Consider the following 22,424-nt stretch of genomic DNA (forward strand, 5'->3'; position numbering starts at 1 on the left):
TTTGCTTACATTTGTAAATTAATGTACACAAGCAACACACTAACCAAGCTGGAGTTCAGTAACATCATCATACACTAAGGGCAGGGCAGGGCAGGGGGAAGGGGCAGCAGGGGGGGAGGAATCCACCATGAAGTAATTATCCAAATGGAACTGAAATCAGTAGATATGGTGTACATGTACACACAAACAAGTGATTAGAGTTTCAGAAATATTGGATGACTTATTCAAGAGAAAGAACTCCACAAATGGAGCAAGTAAATAATGCAGTGGTTCACCTCGGGCCCTTATGCAAAAACTTATTCAGCTTGAAACTGGTGAACACAGTTGTTGGATGTCACCCTGAGGGGTATAAAGCCAAACTCTGACCAATTGGTGCAGTAGATCATCAAAATCCTGAGATTGTTGGAGGGTCATGCCCATAATGCTCCAAAAATTTTCAATTGGGGAGAGATCCAGTGACCTTACTGGCCAAGGTATGGTTTGGCAAGCCCAAAGACAAGTAGTAGAAACTTTTTCTGTCTGCGAGTGGGCATTATGTTATGGAACTGTAAGCCCAGGAACGATTACCATGAAGGGCAACAAAACAGGGTGTACAGTATCATCAACGTATCACTGTGCTGCAAGGATGTTGCATATGACAACCGAAGGAGTCCTGCTGTGAAAAGAAATGGCACACCTTGTACCATATGCCTGGCAACAGTGAGGTTGGTCTCCTGCCTGTGTCTGGGGCATCTCCAGACACACCTCCAGCCTGGAATCTCATTGACTGTAGTAGAGTTGTCTTCAGTTATGAGTCCTGCTTCAAACTGAGCCTCGAAGACCATTGAAGATGGATCTGGAGATGGTGGAATACCTACCTGACTGTCGCCAATCATACAGCATGACAAACAGGAGTGATGTTCTGAGGTGCAATTTCTTTTAATAGCGGGACCCCTTTAGTTGTCATCCATAGCACTTTTACTGCACAGTAGTATGCTAATGATATTCTATGCCCCCTTTTGTTGCCTTCACGGCAAGCCCTGCTGGGCTTACATTTTGGCAAGATAATACCCACCCACACATAGTGAGAGTTTCTGCTGCCTGTTTCTGCTGAGAGTTTCTTCATGTCTGACAAACCCTGCCTTGGGCAGGGAGGTTGCCAGGTGTCTCCCCAACTCAGAACATTTGAAACATTTTGGGCAGGGCCCTCCAAGCAGAATGTATTTGTTTGGTGTTTTAGCATGCCAGTAAACTTGGTCACATAGTATACGTCACCCAGTTAATGAAAATCAAAGCCAATTACAGGAGATGGTAGTGATCTCTTGTACCCAAAACTGTAAATTCATTTTTGAAGAGTGTTTCCTGAGGAACGTTTGCTTTTTTTAATTATTTGTTTGTGGCAAAAGGGAATTCATTACCACATAAATATTCTCTTTAATACTCAAATAAATAACTCACTATTAAAATCTGGCATGTTTACTGGACTGTACGGCTAGCTTGTGCAACTAAATGCTTAACTGTACTTCCAAATCCATCACATGGTGATTTGTATGGCTAGTTTGAAAAAATTCCATTCTGCTTCAACATTAAAACCCCTTTCACAAAAAAATTAAGACAGTTCTTAAAATGTTTGCATGGGGCAGCAGAACCATCATCAAAATATTGAATATCCTTCTTCCATGTTGGTGAATTTAAGTAACTGTATCATGTCATATGCAATCACTGATTCATTATGCAATCACTGGTTCATTACCTATGTAGTAAATGACAAATGGGTACATTGTTACACTGAAATGTGCAGCTGTAAAACTATTTGACAGTCTACCCATCGAAATAAAATGTCTTGCATAGAGTAGAAGTGTTCCCAAATGTAGATTCAAGACTTTCCTCCGTAGTAACTCTTATATAGTTGAGGAATTCTTGAACAGAAACAATTAGTTATTTTTACAGAAAAACCTATAAATAGCCAGTATGTATTCAAATAAATATATTTTTATTTCCTCTGTATTCAACAATGACTATCTGGACAACCAACTCACCCAACGTGAAATCTTCTTTAGTTATTTGGAAAGCTTACTTTCATTCTTAGCATGTCGTGATGGTTAGAAAGATAGAAAAAAATGTTACTAGTTCTTCAACAAATTCTACCAGTTCCAGTTATGTAGTATCAGGTTCGTGCCAGTCAGTGTGAATAAATTGCTTAAATGGAGAGATATACTATTTTCAGTTCAAAAGTATCACCCAGATTATTTTCAGAGCTTATGTTCCTGGACATCCTTCACAGTGATGAAACACATAGTATTTTGATTCCAAACTACAAATGATTTTGTGAAGCTAAACCTTATAATCCTCTTTACCTGGTTTGTGTGTCAACATTAGTTTTAAATTCTGTTGTATAGTGTACACACAAACAGTGTGTGAATGTTGTGCAGATAGCACTGTCAGTAATGTACAAAGTTATATAATGGGAGGAAGTGTCAGTTTTAAGATATGTCAGATACATCTGGTATTTTTGGCAGCTTTAGAGGATGATTTATAGAAAAGTTCATAATTTGGTAATTTTCTGATAGATGGACAATGCACTGACAAATGATCATGTTTCCAGTATCTTTTACTTACCATCTATTTCTTGTTAAAATAGGGGGAAAATTTATTAAATACAAATTTTTCAGCAAGTTTGAAGAGAGATTGCAGCAGGAGAATTGCTTTCTAATCTTCATTTATGTCATCCACATGCCTTCTATGTAAAAAGTTGTGTCAAAACAAGTTGTACAATCCCTATTCTGTTAACTTCAGAAGAACTGGCAACAAAATGTCAGAGTATGAAATACTCCCAAAGAAACAGTGGAACTCACATAGGTACAGAAATCTGTTTAAAAACCAAAACTGATAGCTTTGAGAGTTTTGGGGATAATTTACATATACAGTTATATCCCCAGACTTATGGGATAGTTGGTATCTTTCAATAACCATTTAAGCTGAATTCGCATAAGTTGGTGTCCAACTTTGTGTAAATACATAAAAATTATGTTTATTTAGGATCAGAGACTAGAGAAAACAATGTAATTTAGAAGTAAAATGTTTAATGAAATGGTCATCAATGAAATACATTATATTGCAGTACAATATTATGCATTACAACAAACTAAAACAGAGTTACTGTGATGTAAAAGGATTCTTAAAATCCAACAATTTTGTCTGACAAATCAAATTTTTTTCTTCTCATGCAAAATTTCCTCATAGCATGTTAATAATTTCTTTATTCCCTGTTTTGTATTTGGTTGGAGTATATTTTATCTAAAATTTGTAACCCTTTTCCAATTGCACTGAGACATGGCAACTGTCATTTGATATTCGGATTGCAGTGGGCCTACAAAAATCAGGTTGTTCAATGTTTTGCCCGTGTTCACACATTTCTATAAGCTTGTCAACTGTCAGCTCCTGACTGTGTGAATGCAGTAGTTCTTGATCATTATCACCATCCACCTCTTAATTTAACTGTCTGGCAAGACTGATCACTTCTTCAGTGACAATATCAGTTTGATCAGGATCTGGTGCTGATTTTCCCTGGGTTTAAGTGGCGGAGAAAAGAAAAATTGACACTTTTTTTCCAGATGCCATTTAAAGATTGTTGTCAAATGTCATTCCAAGAGTGTCCAGTAATTCTCATGGCATCTAAAACATTGAAGTGCCTCCAAAAATCTTGAATAGAGAGCTTGTTGTCAAGTCTCATAGCTTCATGTATTTGTGCAAATGATCATCTCTGTAGTAAGCTTTAGATATTTTTAATGACTTCCTGGTCCATCAGCTGAAGGAAGCTGGTTGTATTCGGTGGAAGATATACGATTTTCACATGTGGGTCAAATTAGAGTAACAGCAGGATGACCTGGTGTGTTGCTGATTAATAGTATCACTTCATATGGGATTTGGTTTAGTTGGCAGTAATGTTTGACTTCAGATATGAGGTGATGACCAAACAAGTCCTCAAAAAGGGAAGCTGTCACCCAAGCTCTATCATTCAACTTCCAAATCACGGACTTACATGCATTTTTTTAAACTATTAGATTTTATGAGCAATAAACTAAGAGAGATTTTAATTTACGATCACCGGCTGCAATTGTGTCAGTCATCACTGTCAGTTGACTTTGGTGGTTTTACAACCTGTGAAGGTTTTCTCTTCATGAGTGATAAAAGTTCTTTTAGGCATATTCTTCTAGAACAGATCAGTTTCACTCATGTTCAATATAGTTTAGTTGGTATGGGCACCTCCACCAGAGTTTCTCTGGACAGAGCGACACAGTCTTTTTATTAATGCTTGCCACCTCTCTGATTTCTGTGATGCCTTTTACAACATCTTTCGAATTGGATAAAGCAAGCCTTATTAGCTTTAAACATTTCATCTTTGGCCACCTCTCCAGCTTCATCTTTCAGTCTCTCATAAATCAGCTTAGCTTGAGAGGGAACTGTGTCCTGATTAGCAGGACAGTTTTTCACTCTACTTGATTATCCTACCATAATTTTAACATTGTTTTCATCTGAGCAAAAATAGCATGACATTTTTCACAGCTTAAGGGTTTTTATTTGTACATTTTGTAATTGTTCAGACTGTTGATTCTGGTAGAGCAGACTTCTTTGCCAGTTCACAAACTTTAATTTTTGCATTGACATATATTGATATTATTAAGTTTATGTTCCAGAGATAAGGACTATAATTCTTGTTTGATGCAAATGAATCCCTTCTGCTTCATTTGGATGACATAAAATCTATCAGTAAAGCTTGCTCCATGGATAAAATGGTTCCACATGAAACCTGTTGCAGCAGACTGGAAACTCAAATCCACAGAAATAGAAATTAACAGCATGCAAGACTATTTGGGCAAGACTAGTTGGGCATAACATATAACTAGAGCCTTCTATTGACCAACAAACTGACCTCCAGATGTAACTCAAAGCTTTAGCTTCACTAGTACATAAGTTCACCAATAATGCTGTCACAATTGGAAGACACTTTCATCAACCAACAATCAATTGAGAAAATTACACCTTTGTAACTAGTGGGCATGACAAGACATACTGCAAAACATTATTAAATACCTTCTCTAAAAACTACATAGAAGAAATTGTTTGGAAGCCCAGTCATGATGGATACATAAAGGCTCTAATCCTGATAGTATTATTGTTAAAATATTTTTTTTATAGAAGCACATCTGAACATGAACGCCGGAAAAATAAAACAGTGTTCATTACCTGCAGTACACTTGTGTCATTATCACTGATTATAGTTATGTTTTCATCTTCATTGATTGTGACATCATCTTTCATCCATCTGAATACAGGGGGAGGTTCAGCTACAACCTCACATGTCAGATTTTTTGTTCCATTTATGAAACCGTATGCTGTATCTTTCTTATTCTTTTCTTTTGGTTCATCTAATGAAAAGGAAAAATAACATAAGAGATTACAGGTATTGAAACATATGTTTGTTCATGAGCTAACTGTAAAGTATGAAATTACTTACACAAAACATCATAAAACTCAGTAGGGTTTTATCCTCTTCCTATCTGATTAATGCAGCTAATTTCTTAGAATATCTTATTTTATATCATTATATTTCATGCAGCATGGGATAGCAATATTCAAAATTTACATAATGGCTGACCAAATTTGAAGAGTTATGGATTTTTTAATTGCAGTATTATAATAATTTAATGAAAATAATTACCAGTCTTTAAAGTCTGACAATTCTTTCTGAAGCACTAAAATGCTATTACAATTTATCTGCCACTCACAGACACTATTCCTCTTATTAGCGATATGCCTCATGAAGTCTTAAAAGACAAATGGAAATCAGAAGTAAAGGTTTAAAACTGGCAAGTTTAAAACTGGTAAAACAGACATGTTAACTGCATTTAATTAAACTCTATCAAAACAGAGTACAAAGCAACACATAGAAGTACACTTTGACTCTAGTTTTCAGAACTAGTGGTTCATTTTCTCCAGGTTTAAGATAAAATGAAAAATGGGAAAATTGTAGGGAAGAGTTGGATGTACTGGGGTCATTGTTGGGTGCAAATCTCAATCTGAAGCCCAATGACATAATATGATAAGATGACCACAACTTATTCTTTCACTTATATGCACGTCCGAAAGAACAGACACTGTTGATCATCCAAGTTGTAATTTGATTTTTTTTTACCGACTACAAAATCTTTGACATCAGCTGTGTTAGGTATAGTTCTACTACCCAATAGTGACAAATAAAAATTTGTTGACTTGAACCCAGATTTCCAGATAATCAGGGATGGTCACCTTAAAAACTTCTGTGCACGCTCCCCAAACCAACCCAAACTTCCAAATGTGACACTGTCTAAATCATTATATCGTAATACACTAAATTCACCAGCTGATGCTGACAACATTCCTTGGATTCCTGCAACAGGGAGAATGAGACAACAAGGAACTGAGACCAACAATGTTATATCTTCTACCCACTGAGGCAGTGTCTCATTCTCTATGTTGCAGGAATCCATGTACTGTGACAAATGTTAGGTAAAGAATTTAGTGGTCTGCAATATAAGGATGTAAACAATGTGATGTATGGATGTTTTGGTTCATCCAGGGAACATACATAGGTAGCTGAAATGGTTAAGGTGTCTGCTCGTGATAGGGGAAATCTGGGTCTGAACCCTGGTCTGGCACACATTTTTATATGTGACAATTGCATAGTAGATTTATACATGATACAGCTGATGTCAAAATATTCACAGTCAGTGAATCAACATATCAAACAGATATACTTTAATTACTGGCTAAAATTTTGACTGCCCCCACATATTTAGCTGATTGATAAATTCAAAGCAGAATGCATAAGATAAGTACAAAAAGGTCTTGTGTTGAATGGGAATTGTACAATATACATGACAAGGGCAATAACAAAAGTAGGTAACATAGAGCTTCCATCAACTTCCTCACTTTTATTAGAAACACTGTGATATTTAGACAGATTACAAATATTAAAAAGTGTGTGAATGAGAGTATTCTCACAGTGACTGTTACATGAATGAAATATATCTTAGTACTTGTGAGGGTAAGAACACTGTGGTAGAAGAACACACAAATAAAATTGGGGAGTCAAAGGTAGAGTGGTGAGACAGATATTATGATTCAGAGCAGGGTTCTGTGTTGGTGTGCAAGGATATTCACACACATCCATCAGACATGGAGTGAGAAATCGGGAGTCCCTAAAATTCAAAAGAAGTTTAAAATCTCACCTGATTGGTCACTCACTCTTCAGATTATCTAATTATATAGATTCAGAGATTGAAGATTAATGTAAGTGTGAAAAGTTGTAAAATCCATTGTAAAGATGCCTTTATTATTAGAAATGTAGATAACTGTTGTTCAATGCTAAATATCTGTGTGACCATGTAGATGTTAAACTAGCTGTAGAAGATAAAGAGCTGGTATTTGTTACAAGTGAAAAATCAGCTTTTTTCTATCTCATAATTATTTAATTGGAATAAGCACAAATTAGTTTACTGAAGTTTAATAGTAGTTTGACTTGTGCCACATTCTTGAAAGTTCTCCGTCAACATAGCATCTATATAACACGATGAATGCATGACTGAAAGAACTGTAATAATGTTTTCTAACTTGCAAGACAGCCAATGCCCACTCTTGATGGGATGTGAAGCTGCAGTGTGTTCAATAATACATAAGTGGGAAGAAAAGTTATGGGTGCCCTGTTAAAACAGTAATGTATCTTTTGTTTTAGGTGAGCATGTAGGCAAGATGGATACTTATGTATGATGATGGTTGAGTCAGTGCTAGATATGAGAACAGCTGTAACTTTGTTACTTTATTAGTTGAGTAACTGTTCTGCAACACATGGACCAAATTTGAGAAAATGCAAACAGCACTGTTTTAATCAGAATGATGCATACGGAAGTAAAGCAGTAATCAGATATAAAGAAAATGTTAGAGAGTTTCACAGAAGCAATATACAAATATGAAGTTTGGGAAGAGGTGTGTAATTACAGTAAAATATGGAATTCTCAGATTTGTCACAGGCACAGACAATAAACAGCACATAATTAGAACAGAAATCACAGCTGCTGTTTCCACAGGTACACAGAAGTGACATCTGGAATCAAGAGGTGGAAAGACAGAGTCATCTTCTATCTGTAGCACTGAAACATGGAACATTTTTTGGTGATGTGAAGGAGATTGAAGAGATGATAAAGACAAATACAAACAACTTAGTTAATATTGGCAAAAAAGTGCTCATGAGCAAATAGTTTGTGGACATAATACATTCATGTGGAAAAAATGCAGAAGTGATTGAAATTAGTGCTTTCTGGTGAGAATTGTGCCACTCTTTTGCACTGTAGCACACAGACACCCATTTGGATAAAACTGCTTATTTTACGCAATAGAGGTTCTGTTATAGTTGGAATATTAGCATAAAAAATAAATGAAAAAGCTGAGCTTATCATTCTCTTTGAGGCTTCGCCATTTAGTACTAGCAACATACTTTTGGAGTGTACTATTTACTTGTAAAGATTAAAATTTCAGTGCAAACAATTTAATGTCTATATTACAGAAAGTATTCAAATTTTACTCTTATTTATAAGCCACATTTAAAGATAAAACATTATTTTCATTTTTTTGTTTTTGTAGTGATTCAACTTGGAAGAAAATTGCAGAGTTAAAAAAAAGAAAGAAAGAAAAAGATTGTCATGTGCACCATCACATACACACACACACACACACACACACACACACACACACACACAAGAACATATACTTACGAAGAACTTTGACAAAAATTGTCTTTTGCTGCATGTTTGAGGTATGTGGTGAGAGTTGGAAAGCTTGACACTGATAATAACCACGGTCATCCAGTGTAACATTACTAATGAACAGTCCATCTCCTCCAACTTCATATTTTGGATTACCTGTTAAGGAAAACATCCTCATAAAATTGTGTCTTCAATTCAAAAAATTAATAACATATAACCTGTGAGGCATAAAAAAAATTTAAAAATGAATGCAAATTTTTACAATGTGGCAGGAGACATTTAATGGCTCCAAATATAGGCTGAAAAGTGTGTCTCATTTCATTCATATTCTTCACTGAGTGGTGTAAGTACAATACAGGCTATACGACTCTGTCATATGACTGCAACTATACTGTGCACCTGAATCTATTGCTGGAATGTTTTACCTTCCCACAAACTTTCCTGTAATTCACAGCTGATGTCACTATGCTGCAGTTGACATGAGCTTAGAAACTCAACTGAATGAAAAGAAAGAAAGCTCTGATTTTATCTTGCTATTAGTATCATGTTTCTTAAAGATGGAGCACAAGGTTGTATTCCATGCATGGGAAATCGTTACATGGACATGTGCCTTGGATTTATGTCTGTCATATTCAGCGCATGCTTATTTTTTGAATAGTGCAGAAGTGAATTTAAAATAAATGTTGGTGGAAAGATCTGAGCCATGTTTGGAGAAATGCCTCTCAGGATGTGTAATAATTAACAACTCAGACTGCCTGTGTACTGCTTTACAGGTAAAGGAAACATCAATGCTGTAGCATTGCAACTAACTACCTGTTAATACACTCTCTTCTAGTTGAGCTACAACACATAATTTATTTCATAAAGTGGTAAATCCAATTAATACACTATTATATGTAAATAATTATCTATAGAATAAAAATCCACTTCAATTCCCAGTAATTTTTTAATATGTTGCGCAACTAGTTTTGAAGCATAAAGCTTTATCTTCAGGTGTCACCAAATAATTATGAGAACATAAATGTGTGGCAATTAGGTCAGTCAGTCATTGGGGGGGGGGGGGGGGGGGTGAGGGTCACACCCAAGTCAAAGTAATACATGGAAGTGTAGGACCAGCAACCACAGTCACATGGTCATCATGACACAAAATGGTGTAGTATGGCAGTATGGTGGACTAGTAGCCAATTTTAACATCAGAATGTTTGTTTCAGTGTAAAACATTTAAGTCATCAATTTAAATACTCATAGCACTGTGTATGGACATTCTGGATGTTTGGTTTGTTACAAACATTAAAGAAGTTTAATTTAATGTAGAGAATTTACTCCATCTATCTATCTAGAAACTGAATAATATGAAAAAAAAAATTAATATCTATGGGTACTGCAGAGTTCAATTTGGATCATTCATTATTTGTTCCATGGATTATGTTTGAGATAGTGTGCTGAAATCCACATCTGTATATATATGTTTTACAAACTACTGTGATGTGCATTTCTGAGGGTACTTCTTATTGCACTGAGATGTAGAATGTGGTAATTGATTCAAGATTCCGATAGACCATGGATATGAGAGATTGTATTCACATTAAACATCCTGGAAGTTTATATTTGTTATTATGACTTTTATGTGAGAACATGAGAGGGAGGAAAGGAGAAAAATATATTGATGTGTGATTTTAATGAAATATTTCCAATGAACAAAATGGGTTAGGAGAAATAGATTTGCTGAAACTGCTGTATATAATTTCCTTAAACTTATTCTAAATTCCACTGATTATAATGAAGTAAAGTTTGGATTGTTTTTAGAATTATCTAAGGCATTTAATGTTATTGATCATAAAATATTGCTTGACAACTATACTGCTATGGAGTCTGTGGCACTGGTTGTATATAGTTTAAATCATGCATATGTGATAGATACCAGAAATCAGAAATAGCTCATCAAGGTAAATCCTACTTTTCTGAATGAGAGAAAGTTACTCGTGGAGAGCCCCAAGAATTGGTGTTGGGACCCCTGTTGTCCTTGACATTATTGAACACAATCTGATGCTGGATTGTTTGCTGATGATACAAGTCTCTTTGTTAAAGCTCAGAACGTGGCTGACTTACACAAAAATAGAAATAACAACTGAAGAAGCAATTAAATGGTTTAGAGATGAGAGTCTAGCTGTTAATGAGAAGAAACCATTGTAACAGAATTTCAGGCATACTTCAAATAAAGTAAAGCCTAATATTATAGTGAAGTCAGGCAAACAGAAAATGCTACAAACTTCAGATACTAAATTTTTGGGAATTTAGTTAAATGAGCAACTTCAATTGGATAAATGTGTAGAATGGCTCAATAAAAAAATTAAGTAAATGCTGTTACATATTTTGAATGCTCAAAAATTCATGCAGTGAAGTAGAAAAACACTCCTTTATTATTCAAAAACGAGCAATAAGATTTATAATAGGGGCTGTACCTAGGGAGTGGAGGAGAAGGAGATTAATGTTTAACGCCCCATTGACAATGAGGTCATTAGAGATGGAGCACAAGCTCGGATTAGGGAAGTATGGGGAAGGAAATCAGCTGAGCCCTTTCAAAGGAAATATCCTTGCATTTGCCTGAAATGAGTTAGGGAAATCATGGAAAACCTGAGTCAGGATGGAAGGACATGGGTTTGAACCATCGTCCTCCCAAATGCGAGTCCAGTGTGCTAACCACTGCACCACCTCGCTCAGTCCTAGAGAGTCCTGTAGAGAAATATTCATAGAACCGAAAATTATGACTCTTATATCAACTGACGAAAGTATATGCTTTCTGAAATCCCATCCCTAGTTCTTTTGTTCGAACAGTGAATACCTTGAGTATGAAACTAGACACAGAACTGACTTTTTGGTACCCTCCCCTTAAGAATTAAAAAGATATCAAAGCTGCAGGTTTTTAAAAATGAACTTAAGAAAATGCTTGTAAGTGAAAAATTTTACAATGTTGATGAGTACATGAATTTTATAAATTCGAGGACATCCATAACTTAAGGTAAATGTAGCCATGTGTCTCCAGATATATTGGATATAATGTAAACTTAGAATTTGTTTGGTGTATGTATTTGATTATCTGTAGGATCTGTATCTGCGTGATTTGTTTCTGTTTATGTATTTAATTGCCTGTATGATTTGTATACAGACACTATTATTCAAGCCGGCCGGAGTGGCCGAGTGGTTCTAGGCACTTCAGTTTGGAACCGCTCGACCGCTACAGTCACAGGTTCGAATCCTGCCTCGGGCATGGATGTGTGTGATGTCCTTAGGTTAGTTAGGTTTAAGTAGTTCTACGTTCTAGGGGACTGATGACCTTAGAATTTAAGTCCTATAGTGCTCAGAGCCATTTGAACCATTTGAACTATTATTCAAGCTTTTTTGTATCAACATATGACAAATCTTATACCATTGTATATGATAAAATAGATGATCAATAAATATACAATATCAAAAATATGTTTGGAGCAAAAGTTCCAAATGTATGTATAGTATCTTACCCTCTACTGAAGTTCCATTAACTTCCCACTTGATAGTTGGTTCAGGATCTCCTTGAACTTCACATTTTACCAAGGCATTTGATTTCTCTTTCACCTCTTGAATCTCTGGCGTGTCTTCAAAATGTATGGGTGCTGAAAGAAAATTACTCTTGTACTCTCATTTGTATTATTGCTGAAGCAATCTTTTCAGTAGCTTGCTTTAAAAATAATACTGTAAAGAACTTACAGGAAAAAATAAACCATTTGCTTTGTATTTTGAGTAATGTGTACCCATGATGTACACAAATAATTGACATGGTTTATTTCACTTGCAACAAAAAATGCAATTAAAAGAAATGTGAGAGCTAAAGTGCTGTGGTTCATACATAAAAAATGTTTCCAAAAGATGTGTTAAAGGATGATTAGCATTATATGGGCCTACAAATCTTATTCTCTGAGTTACACTGTTTAGACAACTGACAATGTTTCAAGGTTTCCCCTGGTATTCAAGGACCAGTCTCCTTAATATTAGATAAACCAGGTTTCATCATTTCAAAAGAAGCATCATAGACATTTGTAGTGCTTGCACTTACAACAGGAGTTCAGCTACTCAATCCAGGATGACTGAGGCCAGTGTCAAATGTGTTACACAAAATGTTCCCATGAGAGTACAAAAGTGTATTGACATTGGTGGTTGATTGTTTTGAAAATAAATTGTGAACTGTAACTAACTTGTTATGAACTGTTGCAAGTTTGTAACATGAATAATAAATATAATAGCTAAAACATAAAAGCCAATGAAAATAAAATGCTTTCATAATGGTGCTAGATATTTGCAAGCATTTATCTCCAGGACCATTGAGGTAGAGCATATGTCTATGGCAAATTTTCAGTTTCAAATGATGGACCATTCCAGTCATCTCCTGGAATATCAACATCTCCTGCTGGCACATATGGATGTGCCCATTTTGTTACTGTAGTCTGCAGCTTCTTGTATAAAATACAAGGGTTGAATAAAAAGTAATGCCTCCACATTTGTAAATTTGGTTTGATGGGAATATCTTAATAAATCAAACGCAGAAATAGTCCTTAGAATGTTATGTTTAATTACCAATATTCACTTTTTCACATAATCACCACCCAATGGGATACATTTCTGCCAATGATGAATAAGTTTTCTGAAGTCATCAAGGAAGAAGTTGACACTCTGTTTCTGCAACCACAGCCTCACAGTTCTCTCAACATCTTCATCAGAAGCATAATTATGTCCCCGCAGATTGTCTTTCATTATCGGGAACAGGTGGAAGTCAGTTGGTGCTAAATCTGGACAGTATGGAGGGTGCTGTATGGTGGTGATTCAGTCTCTGAAGTTCTGCTGTCGTGGCATGTGAAGTGTGTGGTTTGGCATTGTCATGCTGCAGGAAAACATTTCCCTTTTCCTTTTGGACCCTTTTTAGCCATCACTTCAGAGTTTGCAGCATTGTGATGTAACACTCTGAATTTATTGTTGTTCCACCATCAAGGAAATCAACATTGATAACACCATCTGTGTCCCAGAACACTGTGGCCATGATTTTTCCAGCTGAGGGCTGTGTCTTGAATTTCCTTTTCTGCGGTGAATCTTTGGGTCAATATTCCACAGACTGATGTTTCACCTCCGGGTGTAATGATGTACCCACGTTTCGTCTCCTGTCACAGTTGAATGGAGAAAGGCATCACCACATGAGAGGAGTTCCTGGAAAATTTCAAGTCTGTGCACTTTCATTTCAGGAGTCAGCATCCGGGGTACCCATCTTGCACATATCTTCAAATAGCCAAGCAAAGCAATAATGTGACCAACACATTATTGTGAAATGCCAATTGAGCTTGCAGTTTCTCTGTGAGTGATGTGATGATCATTCCGAATCAATCTGTCAAGATTTTGCTTGTGAAACTTGATGGTTGCTGTCACAGGCCATCCAATTCTTTGTTTGTTATGCAGGTCAGATGTTCCCACCTCAACATCTTTAAAATTACTTGCCCAACGACGCATAGTACTCAAATCAACACAGTCACCGTAAACTGCTTTCATTCTCTGATGAAATCTCCTTTGCGTGACACCTTCTGCTGTCAAGAATTCAATGACTGCACATTGCTTAAGTCACATTGACTGACCGTCTGTGCAGGGTTCCATAATTTACACTGTAACAACACAACTGTTCAGTGCTAAGGCTTCCTGCCAACTAGAGCTGTAGAGAAGATGCTACGGAACAAGCCAGTACCTACTGCATACCAATGCTGCCAACTGTTGAAGGGTTACGAAGGTGGAGGCATTACTTTTCAGTCAACCCTCATACATTGCTAGAACCCTCACATTCTGTAGCAGAAGGGGAGCAGATATTGACCATGTTGTCAAATGAAACTGATTGTTCACTAATGGTATGGTTGGACAGATTGCTATTCACCAGGTAGAGGAGATTCAAAATTGCAGAATGGGACAGTGCAAAAGATAGAATAAATGTGTACAATGTTTCATTTGAAGTGGTGCAACCTACTTTGTCTAATGGTAGCAATCATATTATGATTTATTAAAAATAACAGTCATACAAAATATTTTACAAAATCACACCTTTACTCTGAAGAGAAATCTTGTACACCCTGTTCTTACACAGAATTTGACTGAGTGCACTCACACATACAAAGAGAAACACAATTTGGACACCACCAGGACGTTTATTTTGGCACATTTTTCCCTTCTGCCTCTTACTGACCTCTGTTTGCTGTTTTATTCAAGTTCATTTTATCATGAATTTCAATGACTGTGGCTGCCCATGTTATAAGGGGGATATTGCATGTATACAAAGATGTTCATCATGAGTGGTCACAGGATTGTTTAATCCATTGAAGAGTGTCTCAGAGATACTGAAGGGACTGAACTGGCAGACTCCTGAAGACAGATATAAACTATCCCAAGAAAATCTATTAACAAAATTTCAAGAATCGGTTCCAAATGATGATGTAGGAATATATGAGCGCCATTTTTTTTCCAACCTCCGGTCACTTAGTGTAGAAGCTACGTGAGTGGCTAAAAGTGGACATGTGCTGTAGTCTACTGCGCAACTCCCACACTACACACTCCACCATTGCCGACCTCAAGGCATCAGTCTATGTTGCACTACAGCCATGTAAACATGGCTGCCATCATTGTTGCACCCACCAAGTGTGAATTACAAAGTGTAATTTGGTTTCTGCTAGCAGAAGGGAATAATGGCGCAGAAATTCATCAGAGAATGAGCCAAGTGTATGGTATTAACTTCATGACTGATGGTGTTATGCATGAATGGTGCCAAAAGTTTAAAGATGGCCAAAATGACGTGCATGATGAAGGGGGCCAAGGACGCAAGTCTTTCGTTACAGCCAACCATGTTGAACGTGTTGACAGAATGGTTAGAGAAAATCGTAGGTTCACCATAACTGCTTTGTCTATGGAAATTCCAGAAGTTTCAAGATCTGTCATACACTTTATCATTACTGAACATTTAGGCTACAAAAAAACTTTGTGCTCGTTGGGTTCCAATAATGTTGACAGACACCCACAAAAGTCACCGAACGGCTTCAGCTTTGAATTTCCTTGACTGTTATCACGATGAAGGAGAGAACTTTCTGAAATCAATTGTTACTGGAGATGAAACTTGTATCCAATATGACACACAAGAAACAAAACAACATTACAACAATGGATGCATCAAAATTCACCAAACAAACTACAAAAATTCAAACAAACATTCAACAACAGAAAGGTTATGGCTATCGTGTTTTTGGGAGTTTATGCCGCCCGGAACCACTATCAATGGAGCTGCTTATTGTGAAACTTTACAATGTTTCCAGAGAGGCATTAAAAACAAATGAAGAGGAATGCTGACTTCAGGAATTGTGTTGATCCATGACAATACTTGTACACACACTGCTGGCACAACCCAACAGCTCCTTGAACAATTTCAATGGGACATTTTCGATCATCCACGGTACAGTCCTCACCTGGCACCGAGTGACTTTCACCTTTTTCCTGAACTGAAGATGTGGCTAGGAGGGCAGCAATTTCAAACCAACAAAGATCTTCAAAACAACATCAATGCTCATTTGAAATCATTGGCAGCAACATTTTTTGAAGAGGGTATTGCAAATCTTGTCCACAAGTATGATAAATGTCTCAATCTTTTCGGTGATTACGTTGAAAAGTAACCGTAAGTGTACAAAACTTTTGGTAATAAAATAATTGTTTTCTATGAACTTGTCTTTTATTTATAGCCTATCGGAGGTTGAAAAAAAATAGCCCTCATACTACAGTCGCTTAGATACCACACACATAGGGACCATGAGGACTCGAATTAAGATTAGAATAATTACTGTATCACAGAGCCATTCAAACAATCATTCTTCCTGTAAGACACATATCAATGGAACGGGACGAAACCTTAATAACAGGTACAATGGGAGGGACCCTCTCCCTTGCCTCTCACTGTGATTTATGAAGTGTAGATGTAGATGTAGAAAGCTGCATGTCACTATACCAAGAAGTGCCTTCCATACATTCTAGCCACCCATGGTCATCACATCTGCAGTGACAATCAGTCCCTCTGCAAATAATCAAGGGTCTCACTGGGGCCTTCATAGGTTGAAATTACTCTCCCAACCTTTTCCAGGACCAGGTCTCCTCTACTATGTCTCTTCAGTCACTTACTGCTTCCCACATACCTAACATTTACCTACAAAGGGGTACTCATCTTGTGACTAAGTACCAGCCAGAACTGGAGTAACTGAGTCACATTCTCTGTCACAGTGTTGACTACCTCTCGCTGTGCCATGAAATGAAGAATATACCCCAACAATCTGCCCCGCCCATCTCGCAATGGTATTCTACCACTCATTGAACCTATTCAATATCCTTGTCCACCTCTACTCTATCCCTGTTCCCAACCCATTGCCTCATGGCTCATATTCCTGAAATAAACCTGGCTACAAAACCTGCTCATAAATTCTTCACCACCTTCTACTCCAGTCCACTCACAAGTATCTCCTATCCCTTCAAAGGCAGGGCTACCTGTGAAAGCTGTCATGTGAGCTACATATTAAGTTGCAATCACTGTGCCAAGTTGCGTGTGGACATAACAACTAACAAACTGTCTGTCTGCATGAATGACCACCAACAAACTTTGGCTAAGAAACAGCTACACCACTACATGCTGCCTAACATGATGTGCTTCACTTTAATGACTACCTCACAACCTGTGCCATCCACATATCCCTGCTCTCTTTCCAGCACCAGACATTCCTTGTATCCCAACAATATTATCATTAGTCTTTTCCAATTCTGTACTTCTTACCCCCCCCCCCCTTCCATTCTCCCCCCCCCCCCCCCCTCTGTGTAGCCTCCAATGCTGCACTTAAGAAGTCCTATCCTGTCCCCACTACATTCCTGCATGCTCCTACAAGCAACACAGCACTTCCCCCACCGCTGCCCTGTCATCCCTTTCCCTCTCCACCCCATGTCTCCACCTTACACCCACCACTGACGCAAAGAGATTGCTGTACACGTCATATGGAAATGCGGCTGCAGTTTGGTTCCAGTGCATGGAGACAGTGGTCATGTGTATGTGAGAGTTGTGGTTGTGTGAATGTGTTTGTGTTTCCAATTTTGGAAGAAAGACCTTGTTCAAAAGCTTAACATTTTAGCAGTCTTATTCATTGTGCCTGTGTGTGAATCTGACCTTCGTCTTTGTGGTGAGAAGTAATCTACACTAATCCCTCCCTCACATTATGTTGGATGCACACTTCAACAAGTACTGTTTCAGTCTACTTGCCTTGAAGCTTCCCTCAATGTATGTCTTTGTTTTCCACAATGGCATAAGAGGTTAGTAATTTGCTTGATGCTTTCTCTTGTTTTCACAGTGCTCCCACTAAACTGACACATTCATGTTCTAAATCCCAGTAACTGCAATATGTTTCTTTTTTGGAAGCAAAAAGTAATACAGTTATCAGTCAAATATTGATGTGAACACCAGAGCTTTACCTCAAATGGAGGAAAGAAAGCCCACCCTGTTAGCTGTGGAAGCAATTACTTGTTAATGAGGAGCCATAACTCAAGTACTGTTTCACATCTCTTTACATACAACACACACTTATGAATAGGGAGAGTCATGTAAAGGGTCAGAATTTTTTAAAAAATAATTGAGATTTGCCAGCAAGTAGAAGGAGTGAGTTGTCAACAGGGAGAAATTGTTAGATGGGAAAATAACATCAGGCATACTACACGGAGTGCTATGGGGCATTCACTGTTGATGATATGTGCATGGTGATTTTGGACAACAGGAACAAAATTCAGCATACAATCCCTGGCAGAGTAAAGAACACATAAGGTTAGTAAACATATTGCTAGAAATGTAAAAGGCTTGGTCACATACTGTAGACAAACAGCTCGAAGTGTAAGGAACGTTCTTGTCCCTGTATGCGAGAGACACATGTGTATTTTCCTTTGTCCTTCTTCTCAATTCTGGAGAACACAAGTGACAGTGTCTCCTTTCCACCTTCAACATGTACCCTGAAATTAAAAATATGGCAATATAGACATTTTACAAACATTAACTGAATACTAAGAACGTACAGCTGGTTCTGAATTAAAATTAACTTGATGTGGTGACAGCCTACCTTTTACCTAATAGAGAGCTTACATTCTGGTACAGGAATATTTGCACGGATTTTTGATGAGAGGAGAAATTAGGAGGGGGTTTGCTGCTCTAATGATAATGAGAGGTGTTCACTAATGTTGAAATCGAGGGTATGGAGATTATGAGAGGTACTGAAATAAATTCACATTAAGGAGGTTTGGGTAAGAGTATGCAATTAAGGTAAAAAGGGGGGATACCTACTTAATCTTTTATTGTGATCCAACTACACTCCTGGAAATTGAAATAAGAACACCGTGAATTCATTGTCCCAGGAAGGGGAAACTTTATTGACACATTCCTGGGGTCAGATACATCACATGATCACACTGACAGAACCACAGGCACATAGACACAGGCAACAGAGCATGCACAATGTCGGCACTAGTACCGTGTATATCCACCTTTCGCAGCAATGCAGGCTGCTATTCTCCCATGGAGACGATCGTAGAGATGCTGGATGTAGTCCTGTGGAACGGCTTGCCATGCCATTTCCACCTGGTGCCTCAGTTGGACCAGCGTTCGTGCTGGACGTGCAGACCGCGTGAGACGACGCTTCATCCAGTCCCAAACATGCTCAATGGGGGACAGATCCGGAGATCTTGCTGGCCAGGGTAGTTGACTTACACCTTCTAGAGCACGTTGGGTGGCACGGGATACATGGTGACGTGCATTGTCCTGTTGGAACAGCAAGTTCCCTTGCCGGTCTAGGAATGGTAGAACGATGGGTTCGATGACGGTTTGGATGTACCGTGCACTATTCAGTGTCCCCTCGACAATCACCAGTGGTGTACGGCCAGTGTAGGAGATCGCTCCCCACACCATGATGCCGGGTGTTGGCCCTGTGTGCCTCGGTCGTATGCAGTCCTGATTGTGGCGCTCACCTGCACGGCGCCAAACACGCATACGACCATCATTGGCACCAAGGCAGAAGTGACTCTCATCGCTGAAGATGACACGTCTCCATTCGTCCCTCCATTCACGCCTGTCGCGACACCACTGGAGGCGGGCTGCACGATGTTGGGGCGTGAGCGGAAGACGGCCTAACGGTGTGCGGGACCGTAGCCCAGCTTCATGGAGACGGTTGCGAATGGTCCTCGCCGATACCCCAGGAGCAACAGTGTCCCTAATTTGCTGGGAAGTGGCGGTGCGGTCCCCTACGGCACTGCGTAGGATCCTACGGTCTTGGCGTGCATCCGTGCGTCGCTGCGGTCCGGTCCCAGGTCGATGGGCACGTGCACCTTCCGCCGACCACTGGCGACAACATCGATGTACTGTGGAGACCTCACGCCCCACGTGTTGAGCAATTCGGCGGTACGTCCACCCGGCCTCCCGCATGCCCACTATACGCCCTTGCTCAAAGTCCATCAACTGCACATACGGTTCACGTCCACACTGTCGCGGCATGCTACCAGTGTTAAAGACTGCGATGAAGCTCCGTATGCCACGGCAAACTGGCTGACACTGACGGCGGCGGTGCACAAATGCTGCGCAGCTAGCGCCATTCGACGGCCAACACCGCAGTTCCTGGTGTGTCCGCTGTGCCGTGCGTGTGATCATTGCTTGTACAGCCCTCTCGCAGTGTCCGGAGCAAGTATGGTGGGTCTGACACACCGGTGTCAATGTGTTCTTTTTTCCATTTCCAGGAGTGTATTTATACACCAATGTACCATTTAAGCTCTTCCGTATTAATCATTTTAAAAGTAAATAGACATAACAAGATTAAGAGTGAACATATGCTAATTTCATACTTTTATTCATACAGTGGATAAGAGTAAGCATACAGTCATTCCAGAGTTCACACCTGAAATTATTCAGCAATAGTCACAAAGTTAACATCCTACATCTTCATCCACAACGTCTTCATTCCACCATTCATATATTAATCACAATGTATCCAGTCATCTTCAAAGTCAGATATACACTTTAAGCAAATGCATTGTTTTTGACGGATCAGTTTTCTGAGGAGCTGTGAGCAATTCCCTTATTTAAGAACAAGGTTTTTTTGCTCTAGAAGATCCTGTTTTCTTTTTGTCTTTGCTCTTTGGTATTCCTCCTCTTAATTATCTTCCTTTATCTGTCCAAGGATGTTCTTCCCACTGATTAGAGAAGTTTCCCAATTTTTGCCTGTCTGCTTCTTTCTGTCAGCTGACAACAGTTTTGGCTGCATACATGTCAGAAATGGATGCGTGCTCTCAGACTGATTTCCAGCACTCAAGCTGGTCAGTCTTGTTTTTCTCAGTGATCTAAACTACAGTTTTGTTGCTTGCCTTATACGAGACGGAGAAAAATCCTCGAGAAAATAATAATTAAGATATTTAGGGCATATTCTTATTGTATTGTAAATAACATGAGCTACAAATGGATAGTACAGTACACTGGTAGACAATGCACATATTAGAAATCAAATGATACAGTTTACTATGAGAAAAATCAACACAGAGAAAACATATCAATAATATTATCAATTGGAGAGACAGCAGGTGTAACAGAGAAAATGACTGTATCACATGTTTTAAATTCTTCTGTAGTGTACAAAGCTTTGGGCTTGAGCCATCTTTATTTAGTGTTCCTGAAGGCATTCAGTGATGCAACTCATTATTCCTATTGAGATAACTGTTTTCATATTTTTAAGTCTTACAACTGGGATTTAAATTGTCTGCCTTTGATTTGGATCATGGTTTTGTATAGACCTTCACTGTTTGTGCTTCTGCAGGTTAACCTTGGCATTCACCAAACAACTTAGTATGTAAGTGGATGTAATAGTTTGTATTTCTAATTTTAAAAGTATGTTCCTCAGGGTTTGTGATTTCTCAGTTGGGATATGCTTTCAGAACTGAGAAATTGCACCATAACAGCAATCCATTGGTCAGGGGCTATAAAAAATAATAATAAGAGTTAAGCAATGACTTGTCATTTACACAAGTCATAAGTTTGGTTAGCAATACTACATATATATAGTTTCTGTAATTTTCTGAAGGAGTTTAGTTATCATTCTCATTACTGTACAGAGTAAAACAAATATTTACAGTGTTAGAATTAGCAATTTGCACTCGTCTCCAAAGGATATATTATGTATTTTGAAGAGTTCTTCACTTTTCTTGCTTTAGGTGTTCTGAACCTCTTCTAGAAAAAGCAAATGTAGTGTTGTCTGCCTAGAATATGGATTGACAAGGCACAGAACTGGGTAAGCCAGTTACGTAATTTATAAACATCACAGTCCTAAGTATGGGATGTAATGGAACTCCTCTTGTGACACTTAGAAACTTTGAACTGTTGTTACAAAAATGTTCTATTTGCTTTCTGTTGTTTGGATAAAATTGGAACAGAGGCCATTCTTTGACTTTACAGCTGCAGGAGGAAAATGTTTTAATGGACTTGTATTGGCCATTCTCCTCTGCCTGTGTAAATAGTTCATTGTCACTATCTGGAATGTGGTATGTGGT

General features: G+C 38.2%; 1 protein-coding gene across 1 annotated transcript in view; it reads right to left on the minus strand.

The window, feature by feature from the left end:
* Positions 1–22,424, minus strand: part of LOC126195673 (neural cell adhesion molecule 1-B-like) — a 57,822-nt gene that overhangs the window by 15,565 nt on the left and 19,833 nt on the right. Inside the window, exons 3-6 of the mRNA XM_049934299.1 lie at positions 18,718–18,854; positions 12,299–12,430; positions 8,790–8,936; positions 5,227–5,408 (exon numbers count right to left, since the gene is read on the minus strand). Of these exons, the coding sequence (XP_049790256.1) occupies positions 5,227–5,408; positions 8,790–8,936; positions 12,299–12,430; positions 18,718–18,854 (598 nt within the window). The remainder of the gene's footprint in view (positions 1–5,226; positions 5,409–8,789; positions 8,937–12,298; positions 12,431–18,717; positions 18,855–22,424) is intronic.

Source organism: Schistocerca nitens, chromosome 7 (genome assembly GCF_023898315.1).
Source record: "Schistocerca nitens isolate TAMUIC-IGC-003100 chromosome 7, iqSchNite1.1, whole genome shotgun sequence".
Taxonomy (NCBI): domain Eukaryota; kingdom Metazoa; phylum Arthropoda; class Insecta; order Orthoptera; family Acrididae; genus Schistocerca; species Schistocerca nitens.